Genomic DNA, 21,865 nt, shown 5'->3' with positions numbered 1-21,865 from the left:
AGTGTACGTTCTGAAATGGATAATATCAAGTGCAATTAAATGAGATAAATTAAACTTTCATTCTGCTCTCTCCGTCATGTCATTCAGCAAGACAATGGCAGATTTTGGTTGGGCTTGGCTATATTTTGCCCGTACCATTGAGCTACGGGTTTGAAAAAACGTTTATAGACATATTGAAAACCATAACTGCACAGGGGACCGGGTCCAAATATCATATATACTTTAATCGAGCTTATGGTGGGAAGGAATAAGGAGGCCATTGCCAATGAATTGCACAAGAAATAAGGGGTTCTTCGCTGTTTTGGTATTTAAGCCTATCAGGATCAAATCCCCGGGGGAATCTAACAAGGCATTTGTGTACCTGCCGCCCCAGTGCTCTCAGCAGGAGCTGGGTGGGCTGGCCGGCAGGTGGGCCGGCCGAGCTGGGGGCCGGGCTCTCCGCTTGTCAGGTGAAGCGCAACGTCTCCGCCTCCCCGCGCTAAGCGCGCAGCCCCGCGGAGCGCACGCAGGCGGCTCGGCTCGGCTCGGCTCGGCTCGGCTCGGCTCGGCTCGGCTCGGCTCGGCTCGGCTCGGCCCGGCCCGGCCCGGCCCGGCTCGGCTCGGCTCGGCTCGGCTCGGCTCGGCTCGGCTCGGCTCGGCTCGGCTCGGCTCGGCTCGGCTCGGCTCGGCTCGGCTCGGCTCGGCTCGGCCCGGCTCCGCTCCGCTCCGCGCGGCGCGCACAGCCCCAGCCCCGCCGACCCCCGCCATGGCGAAGATGATCAGGAAGGGATTGTTGTGCCCGACCGCCGTGAGGAAGAACTGGCTGCTGCTGACCACGGTGGCCGCCGTGCTGGCGGGTGAGCGCGGGGGCAGGCAGGGAGCGCGGCGCCGCCGCCCCCCGCCCCGCCTTGCCGGCACGGTACGGCCTTGCCGGGCTCAGGGGTGGCGCGGCGCCCGACCGGAGTCCGCGGCGGGGCGAGGGGTGCTGCGCGGCCGCTGGGCCGGGCTGGGAGGCGCGGGGCCATGCTAAGGACCCACCCGAAAGGCGGGCATCGCCGCGGAGAGCAGTCCCGCAGTGTCGCGGTGCCGCGGCGGCCGGGCGAGCGCGGGGCTGGGCGCAGGGGGACGCGGCGCTCGCAGCCCCGGGCGGCCGGGTCGGCAGCGAGGGGCCCGGGGCCCTCCTGGCCCGCCCTGCCCCGGCGCGCGTCCCGCCGGCCCTTATGGCAAAGGTCGGCGATCGGCGGGGTGAGACCGCCGTGTGGACAGGGCGCACGGGCGCCGGGCGCTGTGAGCCCTCCCTACTGCGGGTCCGCACGGCGAGCTCTGCAGCGCTTGGGGGGGACGCGGCCCCTGCCTGCTGCTGGTCTGCCGGTGACAGCCCCGCCGAGGGAGGCTGCAGGGCCGGAGAGCGGTGCAGGTGGCTTTGTGGAGCTTCTGATAGCCCAAGCGAACGGCGCGGCTGGAAGAGTTTGGCAGTGCCGCCCAGCTTTCGAAGGGGTTTTCGGGGGTGAAACGTCTGGCAGTGCCACCCGGCTTTCAGACATGTTTTCAGGGCCATCATTGTGAAGATAGCAGGATTTATTCCCTGTGCGTCAACAAGTTTCTGAGGGGGAAACGAGTTGAACGCCATCTTACTAAGGATAAATGGGCAAAGAGAGCAAATAAAATGCATCAAGTTACTTAGATGAAGAGTCTTTTCCATAAGGCATAATTTTGGCCCTATTTGCACACCTTATTTCATTTTTTCCTGGTTATTATTTGGAGAGCCTCGTTCACATTGTTTCTCCTATGGAGAAGTGGTGCTATACATACTTCCTTAACTCGCTGTCTGGTCTCCTTCAGATGACTTTTCTGCTAATTTGAGCTTTAACTGGACCATGCCTATTCTGGTGCAAATTTGTTCAGAAAAGAGTTATTATTTTGGAATTCCTCCCAGTTATTTATAAGCTGTGATCAGAACTGTGCTTACATATACATGTGTGTTATCCTCAGTGCATTCAGTATTTGAAAGATTTTTGGATTTTTCTCACCTCATTCAAAAAATGGAAAGATTTTTGTGAGTTTTGCATACCAAGTGCTAAGGGTCTTGCTTTGAAAATGTGACTGTATAACTGGCAGAGTGTCTTTATGTGTCTGTGTTTGCATGTGTACAGTTGCTTTTCCACATAATGTCAAGTGCTCTTCCAGGAGTTAACGTACTTACTTCCAGTTTAAAGAAGTGGTTAAGAAATATTCCCCTCAGTATCTTCAGTGACTGTACTTGGAATTGAAGAGTGTGATGTGATTCTACAGGTGCACCATTCTGAAATCAAATTTCTCTGAGAGCCACAAAGTATGACAATGCAGGAGCTGTGGGGACAATTGACCTCAATTTCCCTAATACTCAATAGGAATTCCCAGTGAGAGAACAGGCTCCAATTCTGCTGTGTCCTTCGACTTCTCTGCCTCCTACACTATAATTAACAGTCCATAACTCAGGGGAGCTCTGTAGTGCTATCAGAAAGTGTCTTCATAGTAATTCTGTGAGCCTTGGACCAAATTACTTTTTGCAAGGAAGTGTGTATCAGCAGCATTTCCAGTATTTCTCAAGGATGAAGTAAGGTACACAAGAAAACAGTGAAACCCTTGTAAAGATGAAGTTAAACGTTATTGTTTTACTACACCTCGAGGAAAATTTGTAATATATCTAAAGTCCACCAACCCTTTGTAATTAAATTTACATATTCATTCTTTTTTAATATACCCTGGGAAACTGGTCAGAGGTTTGTTAATCTAGTTAGTTTGGAAGAACAATTTAGCATTTATGAGCAGAAGAGTGGCACATCATTTTGAAAGAAGAAAATGGGCTTTTCAGAAATGTATGGAAGTAATAAATGCATCAAGTTGTGAAAATATGCTGTGAAAGCTGTCCGGCTGTTATGCGAAGTACCTGATATTCCTATGCTATCATAAAGAATCAGGATTTTTGCTCATCATTGTCAGAGCCATGTTCAGCATCCAATTGAAATATGCTTATTTTTGCTAGTACCCTTACTAAGCTGAAAATTTTTCTGATTATTTGTGTGTGTCTCTGAAAAGAGACAGAAACAGACAGAAACCCCTCAGAACTCCAAACACTTCTTCCGTCAAGAGTAATTATTTTATGCTATATCTTAAGCATTCAACCCTTTGCCTGTTCTTTCCATTATCAAAAATACCAGAATTTTTTTCATAGAGGTGTGCGTGGGTAGGGGGTATAATTTAAAATCTGAACACAAAATATCTTGAGTGTCATGTCTTTTGGGTGGAAACACCTGAATATATATTCAAAGAAAACAAAATTTGAGGCTCAAGTGGTTATTTTCCTTGCTTTAGAAGAGAGTTAGGCCGAGCTGATGTGGAGAGATGTGTAACCATGAGAGCAGCAGCCTCACACAAATACCTGCAAAAGGAGGTGTATCTTACACCTTTTTGTTATTACTGAGCCCAAAGCAACTGAGCTAACAAAAGCAGTATAAAAGTCAACTTGCTTCAAGTGCTTCTTCGGCAGTTTATGTAGAAAGTTACATTGTTTCCAGATTATACAATCAGACTAAATTAACCAGAAATACCCCTGAAAATTACTCTCCTTGAAACAGATGTCCAAAGGGCAATTGCAGACGGAGACTTTTAAGTCACACTTCACAGGTTTCTCCTAGAGTATTTCTTTTTTGCCATCACTTTATTGCCAAAAGGTCACTGCTGCAATGCAGACAAACCAGTCGTGAAAGTAAAAGGCTGATAATGTGTTAATACTTGCTCATTAGTCCCTGTGTCATAGCCTGATAGCCTGTAATACTGTGGAGTTCTTCGTTTTTTCTTATCCTGGAAATCAAAGTGTAGGTGATTGTGTACATATGGTCCAAGACACTGAGTTGCAGTAGCAGGCTATACTAGAGCCGAGATCTTTTTGCATTCTCAGAAATTATACACAAAGATGTTGCTTTTTTTTTTTAAGCTTTGTGTCTGGGAAAGATTATTCAGAGGGATTCAGTTCACCAAAATTTGCAGGTTACAAGTACTTTTTTTTTAGTCACTGAATGGGGTGTCTGTCACTTCCTAAACAGATGCAGAACTTCAGATACCTCTGACCCTGTCTGTGACTTGGCGTTGGGATTCTCTCAACAGCACGTGTGGGACACTGAAATTGTTCAGGTATTCATATGGAAATATGAGAAATGCGATATTGCGATTGATAAGGAAGGAGGAAGCTAATGGCAAAGGAGACTGAATGGCAGATGTCCTTTCTTCAGCTCTTTGTTTATCAGGGGTGTACCAGCGCAGTCTCAATGTGAGGCAGCGATAAACACTTTTGTGCTCTGCTGTTACCTTCCTCCATCCTTCTCCTCTTCAGGTATGTTCATGGTCCTTACGCTGTACACCTCAGACACCACAAGAAAGGAATCGTGGTGCCGTCCCGGGAGCCGGAGGTGCGGCGCAGGGGCGGCGGGAGCTGTCCGAGGTGGCTTGGGGAGAGCCGGGACCGAGCGGCCAGAGAACGCGCAAAAACTCGAGCTGCAGCAGGCGGTGATGTAAAGCAGGGATGGAGTGATAGAGAGTGCGGGATTCAGGTGTTGAGGCTGGAGCCTAAATACCTGACTCATCCCCCTCTGAAGTGAATTTATTTAGTCTTCGCAGGATCAGATGCTTTGTTTATGCAGTTCTGTTATTAAAAGATTCGGGCTCGAATTAGACCTCCTTCCACCCCCCGCATCTGAGAGTGCGATTCAAATATGCATAGTTCCTGTTGTAACACCAGCACTGCAGAAACTTTTAGTGTTGTGACTGCAGTGATTTGCCAGGATTTGATAAGTGCAGCAGCCACTGAATCTCCTGTTTTGTGTTTTATGATATCCCCCTAGCAGTTTATATGTCTTTATTCTCTATAATATTAATGGAAGTTATTCTTTTATATTATAATATTAAGTAGTGATGTCTCACTATAAGAATATTTGTTTCTAAACAATCAGGTGCATTCACACCTACTAAATGAACGGCTGTGCTCCCTCTGTAATCAGACATGGGGGGGCTTGACAGCTGGTTTTAATAGCAGTAATTCTGCATTACTGGAAGCCCACCAGTGCATTCTTACACGAATGTATGTCTCAAAGGGTGACGAAAACAACAGAACAGTTAGTAACCCATCACTCTCTTGATGGTCTTTCCCTGTGCAGAAGGCCACTGAATCCAATGAGCTCACCATATTCCTGAGTTTCTTCTGCAAATATAGACTGCAGCCTCTAAGCCCCAAAGACCTATAAAACCTTTCTGAAAATAAGTTTCTTCTGTCTTTTCCAAATGCAATTTAAATAGCAAAATCCCATACTTGATATGAAGGTTTCACCATTTTCCATTTCTCCCTCCTTGAACCCTTACCAAAAAGTGGCCTATTAGTTTAGTTTAGACTGTCTTCAGTAGCATTTCTTGCTTGTACAATGCAGTGGTAAGGTTCCAAACATTGAAGCAGATTTAGAGTCTCTTGAAATACACCAGCAAAACCAGCAGGAAAGAAGAGGAATATAATAAAACAAAAGAATTAGTGCTTTGTAGTAAGCCAAGCATTCAATTCCTTTCTTGAATTCTGAAGCATAGAATTTTATTAATTTGGAATTTATAAAAAATGAAGACCAGATATCTTGAATCAACTGTGGTAGCATGGAAATTTAAAAGAATACTGTTTTCTTCTTGCTGTGCCTCAGAACAGCATAGATGATACTTGTGACTTTTTATGCCTCTCTAGACAGAGATTATTCTTATATCTGTGTTTCTCTGTAACACTTGCCAACAGTTTGATATAAGATGGGACCTCATCAGAAATGTATGAAACACAGCAATTCTGAGAAAATGTCTGATTTTAATTTTAACAATGGAAAGTAAAATGCAGAATTACAAATAATTTCATCTGAGAGTTTCACATACCAGTGAGGATCAAAAATGGTCTAAGCCAGGAAGTCAAACAGTGAAAGAATTCAAAGGTAATTGAAGTTAAGCATGATGCCTCTTTTGGTCTTGAAGTGTTTTGAAGCAAAGAAAACCTATCTTTCATTTCTTCTTCTGGCATGTAAAGTTTTCCTGTTCTGTTATTTGTTTTAACATAGTCTGTGGGTTTCACTTTATGTGAGTGAAGTGAAATTATCACTAGAGCTGAATTTTTAAATCTTTGTGAAGAGTGAGCCTAATGTCAGTTTACACTATGCATAGTCCCCAAGCTACCAAAGTCTACCAGTATTATTTTTACATTTGAAGCAAGAACACCAGTACTAGTATCAGCAAAATATTTACTGTGTCCAATTTCCCAGTATTATTTAAGGAAAGATACGACAGCTAATACAATTGCTAATTGTATTACCAACTTTTTTTAAATTTTATATTTACATTTTAGAAACAAAGTATAAAGACACTTTCATCTTATATACCCCATCTAGAAAAGATAATGTTCAGGCTGAGACTACTGACAAACAACAGTTGCGCTGTTCGAAATTTATTTTTTTTTCCCACAGATGCCCATGGGATTTGTGCAAGAGATTTGTATTTATAGTCCCACAACATTATCTTGTGCAGTGAGAACACATCTGTATCACATCTGAAGATCAGGGCTGTATTGGAGTTAGCGTTTCAAATGTCATGGTCCTTTCATGCTTTTGGAATGGCAAATAACCTGTCCTTGCTTAATCTGAGCTAATTTTCTGTGTCATATATCTGATTTCTCAATGTTCTGATGTATTCCTTAGTTTCAGAATAACAATGTTTCTGCATGGTACTATCTGTGTATCTTTAGTGTCCACTAAATTGCCTTTGCAACTGCTTATCTTAGTCACAATCATTCCATTGCTCTTTCAGCAAGGGGAGAGCCAGAACAGAATGTCCTGTTTACTGTCCTTCTCTCTCATCAAAGAAGCAATAACAAGGATCAGAATCTGGCAGATATTTCCAGTTACTAGCCTTTCACCTTTCTTATACCACTGCCAACCATTAAGTTTCTTGTGTGTTTCAGGGGTCTTAAATTAAGATGCATTTTTCCTGATGTGCTCTACTGAGCTAATATCTATCGGGCTATCCTTGTACAAGGGTGCTTATACAGCTTTGGGATAGCAAGCAGAGATTGTGGAAAGAGAACAGAAGAGCAGTGGGCTTTTACAAGGAAGGGTGAGAAATTAGGGGGCTTTTTCTTTGTGTGTATGTGTGGCATTGTAATGGTGCCAATGGGGCGATAGTGTGTTAGGCCATATAAGTAAAACATTAGATGCTAAAACTGGGGAACATGAATTTTTGAAATGGCTGAAAAAGGGGTCTAAACAAAAGCATTGCTTTATAAAATGTAGAGCATTTGGAGACATTATGGAAGCAGTAAGACCTATACCTGTCTGGATGACTGCATAATTAAAGCAGGCTTACATGACATAGATGGATGAGATGAAGGAGAAGGGTAATGGTTTTAGAACCAATCTGAATCTGAAAGGTGTCATAAGGAAGGTCTGCAAAAGAAGAAAGACAAGTTACTGTTGTCAGATTACCTTTCAATTTTACTGTAAAACACAGGTATATGAGATAGAAGGATATCCCTGGATTACCCTGGGTTATCATATCTAGCCTCTGGTGCTTCAGGTTATACCATTGTAGATAAAATTCTGTTACATACCACGCTCCATCTTAAAGCTGGATAGACTATTTGATGCTGTATATCCTCCTAAGAAGCTGTATTCTTCAATATGATGGTTGAAAGCCTTACAATTTCCACTATAAATGTATTCAGTTTCACTACGCATCCAATAATTAAAATATTGCTCCATTGCTAGTATTCAACCATTTTCTGTATTTCTACCTCACTCATCCCTGGTGGACAAACTAATCTCTTTCATCTCCTTTCAAAAGGTAGACTCTTTATTCTTTTAATACCCTATAGTCCTCCTTTGTGTGTGTTTGACACTGAATTCACTTTTCCTGGAACATTAATGAGTTTTGCACAGTATTTCCCAACAGGACAGGTGCTTTCACCAGAATACACCCAAATTCATGAAGAAATGTAGGTTGTGTAACTGCTGGGAAAGAATTGTCATTCTCCCCAGATTGTTTATGACATAACCATATTTATAAAATAAATAAGTTTGTTATGTTAAGGTTGTAAGCACAGAACTTCACAAACATAATAAGTCAACAAGTTTGTTAAAAAACTGTGAAAAAAATTTTCTTTCTTGTACAACTTAGTTTATTTTTACAGTGCTAGATTCTGTACAAGAGTTCTAGCTAGATGAAGCACAATTGTAAGGTTTCTCTTGATCCTTCAGCAGTGTATTTTTTTCTTGGCTTTCTCTGAAAGATGTTGTACAAATCTTCCAAATACTTTCCATATGCAGACATGGAAAGTATTTGGAAGATATGTACAGGTGGAATTTATCTACAGTCTATTTGGATAAAGGAGAGGAAAGCTGAGTCCAATAGGAGACATTGTTAAATAATCAAACTGGTTAGCTCTCTGCATGTTTGGAGGGAGGACTGGTTCAGATTCAGCAGAACTGTGGTCACATAGTCACAGGAAAATAGCCACTATTTTCCTTTTCCTGGCTGAATGAACTAACTGCCCTTGGTTTGACTAAGGGTGAAGTGTGCCTTGTGCAGGGCTGCATAGCAGAGAGGCTGCTCTGTGTTAGTGGTGACTGCTTAGGCAGTAATTATATTATTATGTTATTAGACCTGTTCCAGGCTCCTGCAGCACAGAAGGTAGCAGGAGTTATGTGGGTTTGCCGTTTGCAGTAACCTTCAAACCTACTGAGTAAAGGAAATACACCCACGCTGGAGAAGCTGATCTTTCCCTCTCTTTCTCCGCTCCACCTTGCCTTCGTTCCTGAAGGTCCATCACAGGGAGTCATTGTCTACCTGAACTTTTCTCACACTGCAGTCAGATAAAATGTGTTTGTTACTTGTGTGAAGGAATTTACAACCACTGAACCCTCAACAGGGTAATCAGAGAGCATCAAGGGGTCTCACCATGGCAGAGAAAAAGCACATATTCACTTATACATTGCTACTAAATATTCTTCAGTAAATCAAGAGCTGATGTAGCAACTTTCTTCTGGAAGATTTCTGAGAGAAGTTTCCTTCACATGTCTTTGTAAGCTGGTAGTCTGGCTAACATATGCAACCAGAGAGTTAAGATTAGTTGCCATGTAATTATACCCCTGAAACTCTATACCTTTGTGGTTTTCTAAGAATCTTCTTTTTTTTCAATCAACATCAGTATGTTTATTGGAAGGTACATTGTTGAGTAGAGTGTAAAACAGTAAAAAGTGTTAACATTAGAAAGTATTAAAAATAATCCAAAAAGAGCTGAAGTAATATGCTTATAAGCATTAGTAATATATTCTTCCACACCCTCTCTTTTAGTGTTCTATAGTTCGGACTGTATTTCTTTGCACTAAGAGACAGCCAGTGATAAGAGAAACCCTATGGAGAGAGCATACAAAATTGATTTATATTACTAAAGGACTGAGAATGTATCACCCTGAAAATATCTTTCCTGCCTGTGCTGCAAGTTGACGTGTTATATTGAATATTTTGTATTGTTTTTGAAACCAAGTCAGTAAACTTTTTTTGCTAGCCTTTTCAGTTCCATGAATCATCTGCTGTGAATTTACTCCAGTTAAAACTCACCAAAATGATAGAAGTAATTGTGTTTTAGTCTGTCACGTGTGTGCAGCATATAATGTAACATTATGAAGAGCTTAATCACTTAGTTAATAGCACAATAGATATTAAATAATTCCAGGTTTGAATAATGTGACTTTCTTTTTCTTATTTTAGTGCTGTGTCAAAGCACAAAAATTCCTATAATTCCCTCACTGTCTATCAGCATCAGCCAGGGTCGCTAACTCTGTTTCAGTGAAAAGGCATTTCCATATTATGAAATGTTAAGAAAACAGGAAAAATAAATACCACATCTTTTTTTTTTTTTCAGAATGGTACATGTACTACAGAACAGATCATTTTGCAAAACAGGTTATTAGTTCTAAAAAAATATATGCTGGGTTTCTTTTCTCATTGTCTTTATGGTTCATTCCTAAAGATAATTCACATAATAAAGTCAGTGGGAGGTGAAGGTGATATGCTGCTTCTTCAGTGTCATGCACACTGATGGAGAAGTCCCTGTCAAATAAAACTGTGCATCCCAAACCAGTGTTCTCATCCATGAGTGTATAACATGAGGAAGTCCAACCTGTTAGATAACATTTTTTTCTGTTTGGTATTCTCTTTCAGTGAGAAACAGAAGCAGGCATGTCTGTGTGTGGACTTTGTTTATCTGTTTCTAAATTGTGAGTTGTTCTGCCTGTGAAGGTAAAGAAAGTAAAGGGGCATGCTATCATGCCATCTTCTTTCCAGGAGTGTAATCAGGTTCTGAAGAGCAACTAACCCACAGTGGTAATGATGTAAAGCAAATAAGTACAGTAATGACATACTGTATTTCCTGAACAGATTCAAATACTCGGGGTTCAAATTCAAAATCTGTATTTTTTTGGCCTCACATAATTATACAAAAATGCTTCAGGGTTTAGCTATCACTTCCTGAAAAACTGTAAGTAGTCTCCGTGATGGATTGCTTAGGGGGCTGCTGAATAGCCAGCATGTTTTTAAAAGTTTACAATAGCTGTAGGACAATCTACGACATACCCCATAGATGCTAGTATAACGGAGCCCAGAGATTGTGCAATTTTTTTTAACAGAGTGTGTTACTCATTTCCAAATCTGTGTCATGAACTGCAGCAAGGTACTTGAAGAAAAATGTAGTAGCCGTGTAATCGTTCCCAGGCAAAGAATTTAGACAACATTTCAGAAGGAATAGCAATATGCAAAGAGACACTCCAGATGAAGATGCAATAAATAACTGTTCAGAAGTAATTTTGCAGATAGACAGAAACCTCAACATGATGGTCTCTCAAAAGTCATTTTACCTAATTTCTATGGTGGACTCACTGAACGTATATACACAGCCCAGACTGATTCTGCCACTTTATTACACACAGACATCATCTCCTAGGTCCTGTAAAGCCTCAGGCTTGGTAGATGTGGTGGATCTAGTGCTACATACAGCAGAGCGAGTTGCACATGCTAGCTAACCCCTTGCGGCACTTTCTGCCCCCCTTTTTCTGAGTAACACAATGAAGAATGGCTAATCCGATAGAGAGGAAACATATTCCCTCTAGTTTTTTAAGCTGGGACTCTCCAAAGGATGGGTGCCAATGGGTTTCACTTGGTGTGCTTATATTCAGTGATTTTCTTCAGCTCTGTTTTTCTTCTCTTGTTTTTCTCATCCTCATCCTTTGCTTCACTTTGTCTGTATTTACACCCTTTCTTTGAAGGATTTTCTGTCTGTTGTAAAAAGCCTTATGTGCTACCTGGAGGCATAGTAACAAGGAGTTAGGGCATGTGTTGTTTCATATGGATTCAGACAGGAGAATCGTCTTGTGGCCTTCATTGTGCATCTCAATCCCAGGGACCCAGACTGCACCTTTCACTTGCTGTCTTTGTGGCTGCTGGGAGAGGAAATGTAGACACCATGCTATACAGCATGTGCTATACTATGCACAGTTACAAGGATATATTTTCCTTAAAAAATAAAATTAAAGATATGGGATTGTACAGTTTATTCCACCATCATTCTTCATATCTGTCCAATATTGCAGAAATCTGGAGCTTAACTAGTATGAGTCATTGAGCTGTAAGTAAAGGATTGCTCTTGTGGTAAAAATCATAACCTAACTTAGCCATGTGGACAAGAAGGAAAAGCAAAAAGAAGAGATGGAAAATAAATAAAACCAATTTATCATGGACAAGAAGGAGGGTGGAGTGGTTGAAACAGGAAAGATGAAGAGGGCAAGTAGGAAAAGTGATGTTTTGCTCTTCAAAAAGTAGAAGGAAATTATTCCATAAATTAAAAAAAATAATAAAAAATATAAATAAGGAGGAGTGCTAATATATAGAAGCAGCTTTGCAGACTATAGTGTATTTTAAGGTTGTTAAAAGTAATTGTCCAGTTTAATTTCAGAAATAGTAGAATTATCAGTAGCATTCATCCAGAGAAATTGAGATTTTTATAAGACTTTGTCTCTACTTAGGGCTGTTATAATCAATGTGATGTTAAAAGCAGTGGTTACTATGTGAAATATGTTTATGCTGCACCATACTTCTTTTTGTGCATTATAATTCCCAGAAGAAATTTCCAAGTTGAACTTGGTTACTAAGATGAGGTTCAAAAAGTTATATATATGTCCATCTCCAGTACAAAAGCAAGTTTATTCTCCTAAATTTCTAATCCTCTCTTGTTACTATTACAAAATAAAATTTCTTGTATTCCTATGATATATTCAAGCAGCATATGCTAGATGCTAACTGCAGTTAAAAGGTAGCTGCATTTTACTGTAGTTTGACATACTACATAAGTTAATATGGATATAAGTGCTCTGTCTGGTAAAGAAATTCTATGAATAAGGAATTGAGAGCAATAATGTAATTTCAAGAGATTGTTGTAACTCTATCCTCAGCTATTGTCATTAGATAAATAATATCCTCAATTAAAAAATTAAACAGAACAGGTATAAATCTATAGATGGAAAATCAACCCTGCTATAACTTCCAGAGCATGTGGGAAGTTTTTGTAGTGAAATCTAAGTAAGTGGAAAACAGAACTCTCAAGAATGAAAACAAGGGTGAATCTTTCTACCTGCTAGCAATCCTGCTGAATATACAATGATCAGAATTCTCTCTGGTCAAATAGGACAGTCGCCATATGGAATGAAAGGCAGATGGTTAGAACACGTCCTAGTCATACCTGATGAAAATAAAGTGGCATTACACAACTTGCCATAAACACGCAGTTCAGTCTTGCTGCAATATAAGCAAATGTCTATAATAAACTGTCCCCCCATAATGCATGAACTCCATGGGGGATGCAGAGATCCACTCGCAGCCCATGGGAGAAGTGCTCATGTCAGAGCAGGTGGATGCTACAGGGGGCTGTGATCCACGGGAGACTGGGATAGAGAGAAGTTGCATGAATGGTCTGAAGACATGGAGATTACCTATATGGTTAGATTCAGCTGTTTACTCTAGTGCTTTCAGGATCAAAGCCTTAACAACTAACTTCAATTCATGTAACCGTTTTACAAATGGAATTTTATCTTGCTAGGGCTTATCTAAAAGTGCAGAGTAAATATTTTCAACCCATCTAATTCAGTCCCTACATTAGAGATCATTGTGTCTTATCACTCATTAATCAAGATCATTTGCATAATATTGCAAATATCTTCAAGGCTGTTAAGATTCGAGATTGCTCCAAGGAATTTAAACTGTGTGTATTCACTAGCAGAGATTACACCTTGATCAGAAATCTTAATAGTTGACTAGAGCAGCTCATTCTCTTGGAAGGTTTCCTGGTTAATATTCCATCTCTGTTAACAGGAAAGATTTGGTTTTTAATCTGCCTTAATTTTCATTTAGCTTGATGTTGATGAAGAGTTTTGACTTATTCTTTCATTGGATCCGGTTAGAAACTGGATCTTTTGATCTCAGCTCATTTAGGACTGAAGCATTTAGGACAAAACTCATATGTGAAGCAACAGTTCTAGTCTTTTTAGACACTGAAGAACGTATTTCATATAACAGTCATTTTAATTTGAAAATCATGGTGGAATGGAAAACAAAGATATTGCCTGTCAAACTGAAGAATTTTGTGGTTTAGCCTATGATTTTTTTCTTTTGGTAGAACTCTGTGATTTGTCTCAAAATGAGAACTATCTGATAATTCATATAATCCAAAGATAAGAAAATATATAAAGGTGCCTTGTGCTATGACTCAATAACTGATTGAATTTATAGTCTGGTATTTGTGTTGTGAAATGAGTGTGAAATGAGCAGAGTGTATTTTTGTTGATCTGTTTCCTGGAAGTTACTAAATTAATTTAGTGATTACAGTGACACTCTTTCCTAATTATGTAAAGCAGCAATTACTGAAAGTGGTGCTGCTGGGTAGGCTTATTTTCACCAATGGAAATTATCTGAAATATTTATGTCACCATCTCTCTTTAGTGTTTGGTAGTGTTTTATAGTCTATTGAATTTTTTTAACACCAGTTATGGGTCTTCTAGCACTAGCGAAGGTGGGTAAAGAATCAGTACTGGACTGGACTGATAACCAGAGCACCTAATCAGATTTTTCCAGTGACATACCTGAAGACATCCTGCAGCTTCAGAATTATGTGTTATTACTTTGCTTATCATTAGAAATCTCTCTTACCTGATTTGCTTTAGAAGTTCTACCATAGCTGTGAGAATATGTTTATTGCTTGCTCTTTTTGTTCTGCTATTTTTTCTCATTATCTCACATGTCTCTACTGTGAATTACATCCAATTTGTGTAACATTTTTATGTCCTTTTTAGGTATTGGATTTGGCGTGCTGGTACGGGAATATGGCAAACTGTCTAACTTGGATAAGGTCTACTTTGCATTTCCTGGGGAACTGCTGATGAGAATGCTCAAACTCATCATTCTGCCATTAATCATATCAAGTATGATCACAGGTATGACTGAAAATGTACTGTTAGCTTACAGGGTTATCATTGTGGGTTAGCTTTCTTTCAAAAGAAAATAAGCCCTAAAAACAACTTGATGGAGCTCAATACTAAGAAATACGGATTTCATACCTTTAGATTAAGTTATTTCTGTATATGATGAGAATGAGAAAGATTTGGATGGATCAGCACTGTTATCGATGACATTACATAGAGGTCTGAGCTAATAACTTTGCAAATTATAGATTCTTGTATCTCTCTCTCCCTATTTTCAGAAGTGGGTTAAGCAATTGCAAATTGCAAGCTCAAAGCTGCAACTGCATATTCTGAGGTACAGAGTTAACTGTTATAAGTAGTCTCGTGATGCCATTTCACAAGCAAGGGAGAGCTGATCTCATAACCTACTGTCAAAAAAAAGGGCATTCCTTACTTATAGTTCCTTGGTCTCAGCAAACTTCCGTGAGATACCTTGCATGAGTTCTAGCATTCAGTGAATATTTCTGAGTCCACTTGTACTTCCCCAAAACTGAAAACTCCTTTGAACCAAGTGAGTTCTGTGTGGCCCGGAAGGGATAATGGAAGGAAAAGCAAAGCTTCCATCTTCTGGGAAAAGAAAGCAAGCTGTTGGCTGGAACCTTGCCCTGAATGCTAGAATTTGCTAACAATTCACCCACAGGGAAAACTGAAAAGATTTGGTGGAGAAATCCCAAAGCAAAGACACAGAACTGAACGTGAAATAGCTTTTCCTTAGAAATAACTTCTTTTCAAAGAAGGGAAAGCCAAGCAAATTTCTCTTCATTCATTAAGGCTTTGCTGAGGATGCAAGGATTGGAACTATTTTCTTTCATCTTCTTGCTGTGAATCAAGACACATTGGTCACTATACTGTCCCTTTTCATCTCCACAAAACCTCTGTTTTGATAACATATTCATGTCCAGGTGTTTGTTGATTGGTTACATGTTAGTGAAAATGCATCAGGCAGTTGACTAAAGAAAAGAAGAGAATGTTGTGATCAGAAAATGAAAGGGGAATTTCGATCATATTACGAAAATGAATTCAAGAATAGGATATTAAATACAAACTTTCAAGCTCCCCAAAGTTCATAGCCAAAAATATCACAAATTTCACAGCAGCACACCCCAAAATGAGACTATGACAGAAAGTTATCAAAGGAAGCTGACCAGGCCTTCTGAGCTTATCTGTAATGTAGAATGAGAGGAACCCAAAGTTAGAATTGAAATGGAGAATGTCAAGAGATGCAAGATCCGGAATGTAAAGCTGCCAAAGGCAAAGTGAGAAATGATGACACAAAGTAGTCAAGGGCTGTGTCTAAAAAATGAAGAGAGGTTAAAAAATTGTTGGTGTGTAAAGGAGAGGAGAACCTTAGTCGGTGGCAGGACATCCAGGAAAAGCTGCCAAGATAAGACTAACACATTTCTTTTTTTGAACAAGCTTTTATTTGTGAGTGAAGTTGGGCCCATGTCTTCAGAAATAAATTAGGTCATTAGAATAATCATGAAATGAATTATTTATTAAATCTATCCCTGTCCTGCACTTGCAGGGGAAACAAGAATCATCCTGTTAAAAAATATTGTACTTTCTTAATGTATAATGTTTCAGTATGAGTAAACTGCATTTGTAACTACTAACATAAGCTTGGATTTTACAGATTGCAGATTACAGTCAAATACAGAAATGACTGTATTATTGCATATGCCAAGGTCAGCATCAGAGCATCTCATGGTGAGAATGAGATGCTCTGATTCTAACCTTGGCATATCCAATTTCCGTAGAAAGGGCATATTTTTTCTACACTTCTATATTAGGATTTTAGGCAAGGGAAAGGAAACAAGATAGATAAAAACAGAAGCTGCTTCAATAGAGTATGTAGAGCTTTGCAAATGAACCACAAATGTCTGTGCATTATGGTTTTCACTTTGACCCATATCTGTCCTCAGGATGTTGATGAGATCTTGCCTCTTTTAAAATAGATATATTAACCTCCCAAGCATCAGAAATGCACATTTGAATTGAATAAGTAAACCTGTGAATGATTATGAAGCATACTAATTTTTCTTCTTTTGCACAGTCATACAGAACGATTGAGGTTGGAAGGGATCTCTTGAAACTATCTAATCCAATGTCCATGCAGAGTGTCGTGGTTTGATACTGGCTGAACACCAGACAGCCACGAAAGTCGTTCACTCACCCTCTGCTATTATAATTGGGCAGAGAAAAGGGAAAAAGAAAATTAACAAAGGGCTCATGAATTAAGATAACGACTGGGAGAAAAATACTTTAAGAGCAAATCAGGTTCAAATTTAAAGGTGTAATATAAATTTATTAACAGAGTCAGAGGAGGATAATGAGAAGTAAAATAACCTTTTCCCCTGTCAGCCCTTCCTTCCTTCTCAACAGCACAGGAAGACAGGGCATGGGAGTTTTGGTCATTTCATCACTCAAGATCTGTTCACCCAAGGAGAGGAGTTTTTTTCTCTGCTGTTCTGAGGGGTCCTTCCCACAGCAAACAGTCCTACAAAAACTGTTGTGGTGTGGGTCACTCATCCATGGGGTGCAGTCCTCTACGGACAGGCTGCTCTAGTTTGGAAGCAAGGGCTCTCTATCTCTCTCTCTAGAAGCAGGGACCCTCTCTCTCTATCTCTGAAAGCAAGGACCCTCACTCACTCTTCTCTCTCTGGAAGCAGAGACCCTCTCTCTCCCTCTCTCTCTCTCTCTCTCTCTCTCTCTCTCTCTGGAAGCAAGGGCCCTCTCCCTCTCTCCATCTCTGGAAGCAGGGACCCTCTATCTATCTGTGGAAGTGGGGGCCCCTCTTTCTCTCTCTCTCTCTCTCTCTCTCTGTCTCTGGAAGCAAGGGCCCTCTCTCTCTGGAAGCAGGGGCCTCTCTCTCACTCTGGAAGCAGGGGCCCCTCTCTCTCTCTCTCTCTCTCTCTCTCTCTCTCTCTCTCTCTCTCTCTCTGGAAGCAGGCCCCCCCTCTTTCTCCATCTCTGGAAGCAGGGCCCCCTCTCTCTCTCTATCCCAGTCTCCCGTGGATCACAGCCCCCTGTAACATCCACCTGCTCTGACATGAGCACTTTTCCCATGGGCTGCGAGTGGATCTCTGCATCCCCCATGGAGTTCATGCATTATGGGGGGACAGTTTGTTTCACGATAGTCCTCATCTCAGTTCTGACACTTGGAGCATCTCTTCCCCCTCCTTTTTTCCACTGGCCTTGGTGTCACCACACTGTTTTCCCTCATATGTTCTCACTTCCTTGTCTTTTCTGATCAAAGAAAAACTGCTCCTTGTATTACCATTGTCAACAAGTTCAGCCAATTCAGAGATTCCTTCAGGATCCTGCAGTGCCGAGAGGTTGATCTTGTCTAGGTTCCAAGCCAGGGAATCTCTCGTCACGTTTCTGCTGCCGGCCGGGCGGCCCCAGCGCCATCGCACGGGCAGTGGTGGCCGCGGCGCTGGCGCTGTTTAAATCTCTCTTCATGCAGGGTGCCGGGAAGGGGAAGCCACCAGCGCCATGGCCTCTGTCCTTCTGCCCACGGTGCCGCGGGCTGGGGGAGGCAGGCGGGCAAGGCCTGCAGGCCACGGGCTGCACTGAGGTGGCAGCGGCCACGGCTCATCACCACCACTGGAAAAAAACTGCTGTGCACATGCTGTTTTCATTTTCTTCTTAAATATGTCATCACAGAGGTGTTACCAACCTCTCTCATTGGGCCAGCAGCATGTCCATCCTCAGAGCCATCAGAGATGGTCTCTGTAAGACATGGTGGAAGCTTCTAGCAGCTTCTCACAGAAGCTACTTCTATTCCTTCCACTGCTACCAAAAAATCCAGGCTGTGTCAAATCAACTCACAGGGTCAGCTAAACCAGTGTCTTCATGTTCAGATTAAATCTTCCTATTTTTTTAATTTTTGACTATCCTCTCATGTTTTGTTTTGGGTACCACTGCTAAGAGCCTGGCTCTGTACTCATTCCCACCCATCAGCAATTTATACACATGACTAAGGTCACTCTGAGCATTCTCTTCCCGAGACTGAACAGTCCTTGCTCTCCCAGCTGTCCTCATGTGCGAGATGCTCTAAAACCCTCATAATAGTTGTGGCCCTTTGCTGGACTAAGTCCATCCCTTTCTTGTACTGGGGAAGCCAGAACTAGACCTAGTACTCCAGGTATAGCCTCACATGTGTTTTGTTTAGAAAGATCTCCTCCCCCCTTATGCTGACAGTGCTTGTCATAGTGTTGTCCAGGAGTCTATTGGCCACCTTTGCTGTAAGATCTTACTGTCTCAAGGTCAGCTTGTTGTCTGCGAGGACTCAGATCTTTCTCTGGAGAGCTGTTCCAGCCAGTCAGCCTCCATCACATATTGGCGCCCTGCATAATTCCTGCCCAAATGTAGAGCTCTGCATTTCTTCTTGTTGAACTCCACAGGTTTCTCTCTGACAAATTCTCCAGCCCATCCAGGTACTTTTGAGTGACTATCTATACACCAGCCACTCCTCTCAATTTTTTCTTGGTGATTCATGCACAAAACTGCTACTTCGGACTCAGCATCACAGTCTGGTCACAGTTATGTACCAGATAAGCCATTGTAATTGTGTCTGGTGCACACACTTAACCTGCAGCAAAGGCACAATAACATGACAATGTTTGTCTCTCATCATGAGCTAATTGCATCCCCCTAACTTGTGAACTAAAACAACATTCATTCTGGAACAGCTGAAGTGGTTTTGCTACTTTTACTGCAGTAACTTTGAATATATTGTGGCCCCAAGTGTCTGTCACTGAGAATGTGAACACATCCACAGGTCCAACAGCTGTGATCATCAGTTACGGGCCCTACAGGGGGTCTGCATAATGCATATATTCCAAGGAGGTAGACATCCTCAGAGCACATCTGGTCCCACCAAAGACAACCAGCCAGCATGCAGATTGTGGTTCTTTCCTTGCACATTTACTCAAGAATGATGAGGTTTCTTTGGAGGAAAATACTTTTGTGTCTCATTCTAGAAAAGGTACCACCAAATGCAGAAATACATGGACTTGCCTCTTACAGTAAGGCAAACTGTGAGCTGTCTTGTTTACAATCATAACTGAAGACAAATCCTGGATCTTCCATAAATTTTTCATTCCCCTCTTTGTTTGCTTCTTTACAGTAATTTTTGAAAGAGCGAGTTTTGGTTTTGATCTGAAAATTGAGAATTTCAAAGAGGTCATGTAGTCTAACTTGACTTCTCCCATAACATCTCTACAGAACAACTGATACAATACAGGTTAGATAATTGCACAGTGAGGCAGATTGAAACCTGTTGCAATGGGCCGACCTAGAATGTTGCAATCACCAGCACAAATCTGGCTGGAGACAAGTCAGTCAGATTCAATACTGTGGCCAATCCTGTTTAACGTTTTATCAATGATAAAATCCACTGATGGTGGAGCTGAGTGCTTCTTCAGCAAGTTCACAGACTTGTTCAGTGTGCAGAAGAGAAGGTTACAGGGAGACCTTGTTCCAGCTTTCCAACACTTGAAGTGGCCTACAAGAGAGCTGAAGGGGGTCTTTTTTACATGGGCGTCTAGTTCTTAGAAAATAAGGGTGGTAGCTTTAAACTGAAAACAAGTAAGTTTAGATTAGATAGTGAAAAGTAATTCTTTACTGTGAGTTTTGTGAGGCACTGGAAAAGGTTAATCTTTGAAGTTGTTTGTCCCATCCCCAGAAATGTCCAAAGTCATGTTGGATGGAGATCTGAGCAACCTGTCCAGTGAAAAGTGTCCTTGCCCTTAGAAGATGTGTTGGAACCAGAGAATCTTTAAGGTCCCTTCCAACCCAATCCATTCTATGATTCTATGATACAAAATATGTCACCAAGACATTTTTGAAAATTCAGTCTGTGGTTTTCTTTTTTAGGATTATAATGTCTTAAAAGGTAATGTCATATCCTGAAAAGAATCAGCTTGTGCTTTAGAGATGGGGAGCTGTGCACAAATGCATGTCCCATGACCAGATCCCAATCTGTTTGCTCATAATGATGTAATCAAGCCACAGCAAAGAGAGTGGAAGTTGAAATCATTCCTTGAGATTTCAGGATTTTCTGCAAAACTTAAAGTATTAGTAATTTTAATTTGTTGGAATAAATTCCATCTTAATGGAAAAACCCTCACTGATTTCCTCAATTAAATCAGAAACATGCTTCTTCTTTCTCCTTGGAGCTCTAATTAGAACAGAAAAACCCTTATCTCTATTTTCAGATTCAAAAGGCAAAATTCTCCTGCTGGTCAAATGGAAGGCTTTGTAGAATGTAGTTTTCATTCACAAACACAGCTCTTCTGAGTGTAAGAGAGGAAAAGCATTGTTTGCATATTTACTTAGTGTACAAGCAATTTGTGAAATTTTTTCACTAACCTGCCTGGAAGAAAACTGACATAAGCACTAAGCATGTATTTGTTTTGAAAATTTTGGTTAGTAAGACCTTGCTTTGGGGATGGAATAGTCTGAGTAGTACTCTGCCTCAGAGCCAAATTTAAATTGTTCTCTTCTTCTCATAATCATTTTAATGGATTCAGATGTAAACTTATTGACTCTGACCCAAAAGTCTACCTCTGATAATTCACGTCAAAATATAGAGCTCTTTTGTCTACCCATGAGATTTCTATACCTTTAATTAGTTAACAGCACACTAATGTATCATTCATGTCATTAAATGATTTTTATTTTCTATCTCCTGTTGTAGAGACATGGGAAAATTGAAAATGAAAATCAAAAGCCTAGAATGTTACTCGAGATCGTGCTATGCCACCAGAACTACAGCTGTATTGAGTGTAATACTCCACACCCCAAATCAACTTCTTTTGAAAAGAACTTTTTTTTTTTAAATAAGAAATATTAGACAAATACAAAAAATATGTTATTTTTAGGTGGCCTGTAGGGAGAAAGAATTGAGAGGAATCTTTTGTAAGCCTCATGGGAGTTTTGAGACTTAAATCTAATCATTTTGGGAGTACTTAAAACGTATAAAGTATCTTTGAAAGTCTTTGAAATTCACAACTCTAATTTCATTCTGAGAACAAAAATTCCCTGGAGTTGTGCAGTGTATTTCATCAAGGGTGCATACTGAGCAGGTTAGTCCCCTTTAATAACTTTTAGCTTTCTTTTTCATGAAGTGAGATTCACATAGTATGCAACAGCAGGAAATTTTTGCAATCTATTTTCTGTCAGGATCACAGCAGAACTTAGGTTGGAGACAACTGTCAAGTTTCCTGAACAGTTTTTCCGTTGTACTTGGAAAAGCTGAGGAAATGTAC

General features: G+C 40.9%; 1 protein-coding gene across 2 annotated transcripts in view; it reads left to right on the top strand.

Moving 5' to 3' along the window:
- The first annotated feature begins 453 nt into the window (after nucleotides 1–453).
- The window catches only part of SLC1A1 (solute carrier family 1 member 1), a 48,492-nt gene continuing 27,080 nt past the window's right edge, over nucleotides 454–21,865 (top strand). Inside the window, exons 1-2 of one of the 2 annotated variants that reach the window (XM_014879639.2) lie at nucleotides 454–836; nucleotides 14,424–14,564. In XM_014879639.2, coding sequence (XP_014735125.1) covers nucleotides 746–836; nucleotides 14,424–14,564 — 232 coding nt within the window. In that variant the 5' untranslated portion in view covers nucleotides 454–745. Of the gene's footprint in view, nucleotides 837–5,953; nucleotides 5,973–14,423; nucleotides 14,565–21,865 lie in introns of those variants that run through there. The other variant, XM_088155825.1, reaches the window with a different exon arrangement.

Source organism: Sturnus vulgaris, chromosome Z (assembly GCF_052056855.1).
Source record: "Sturnus vulgaris isolate bStuVul1 chromosome Z, bStuVul1.hap1, whole genome shotgun sequence".
Classification (NCBI taxonomy): domain Eukaryota; kingdom Metazoa; phylum Chordata; class Aves; order Passeriformes; family Sturnidae; genus Sturnus; species Sturnus vulgaris.
Note: the sequence above shows the minus strand (reverse complement) of the source record. Positions and strands in the feature narration are given on the sequence as shown.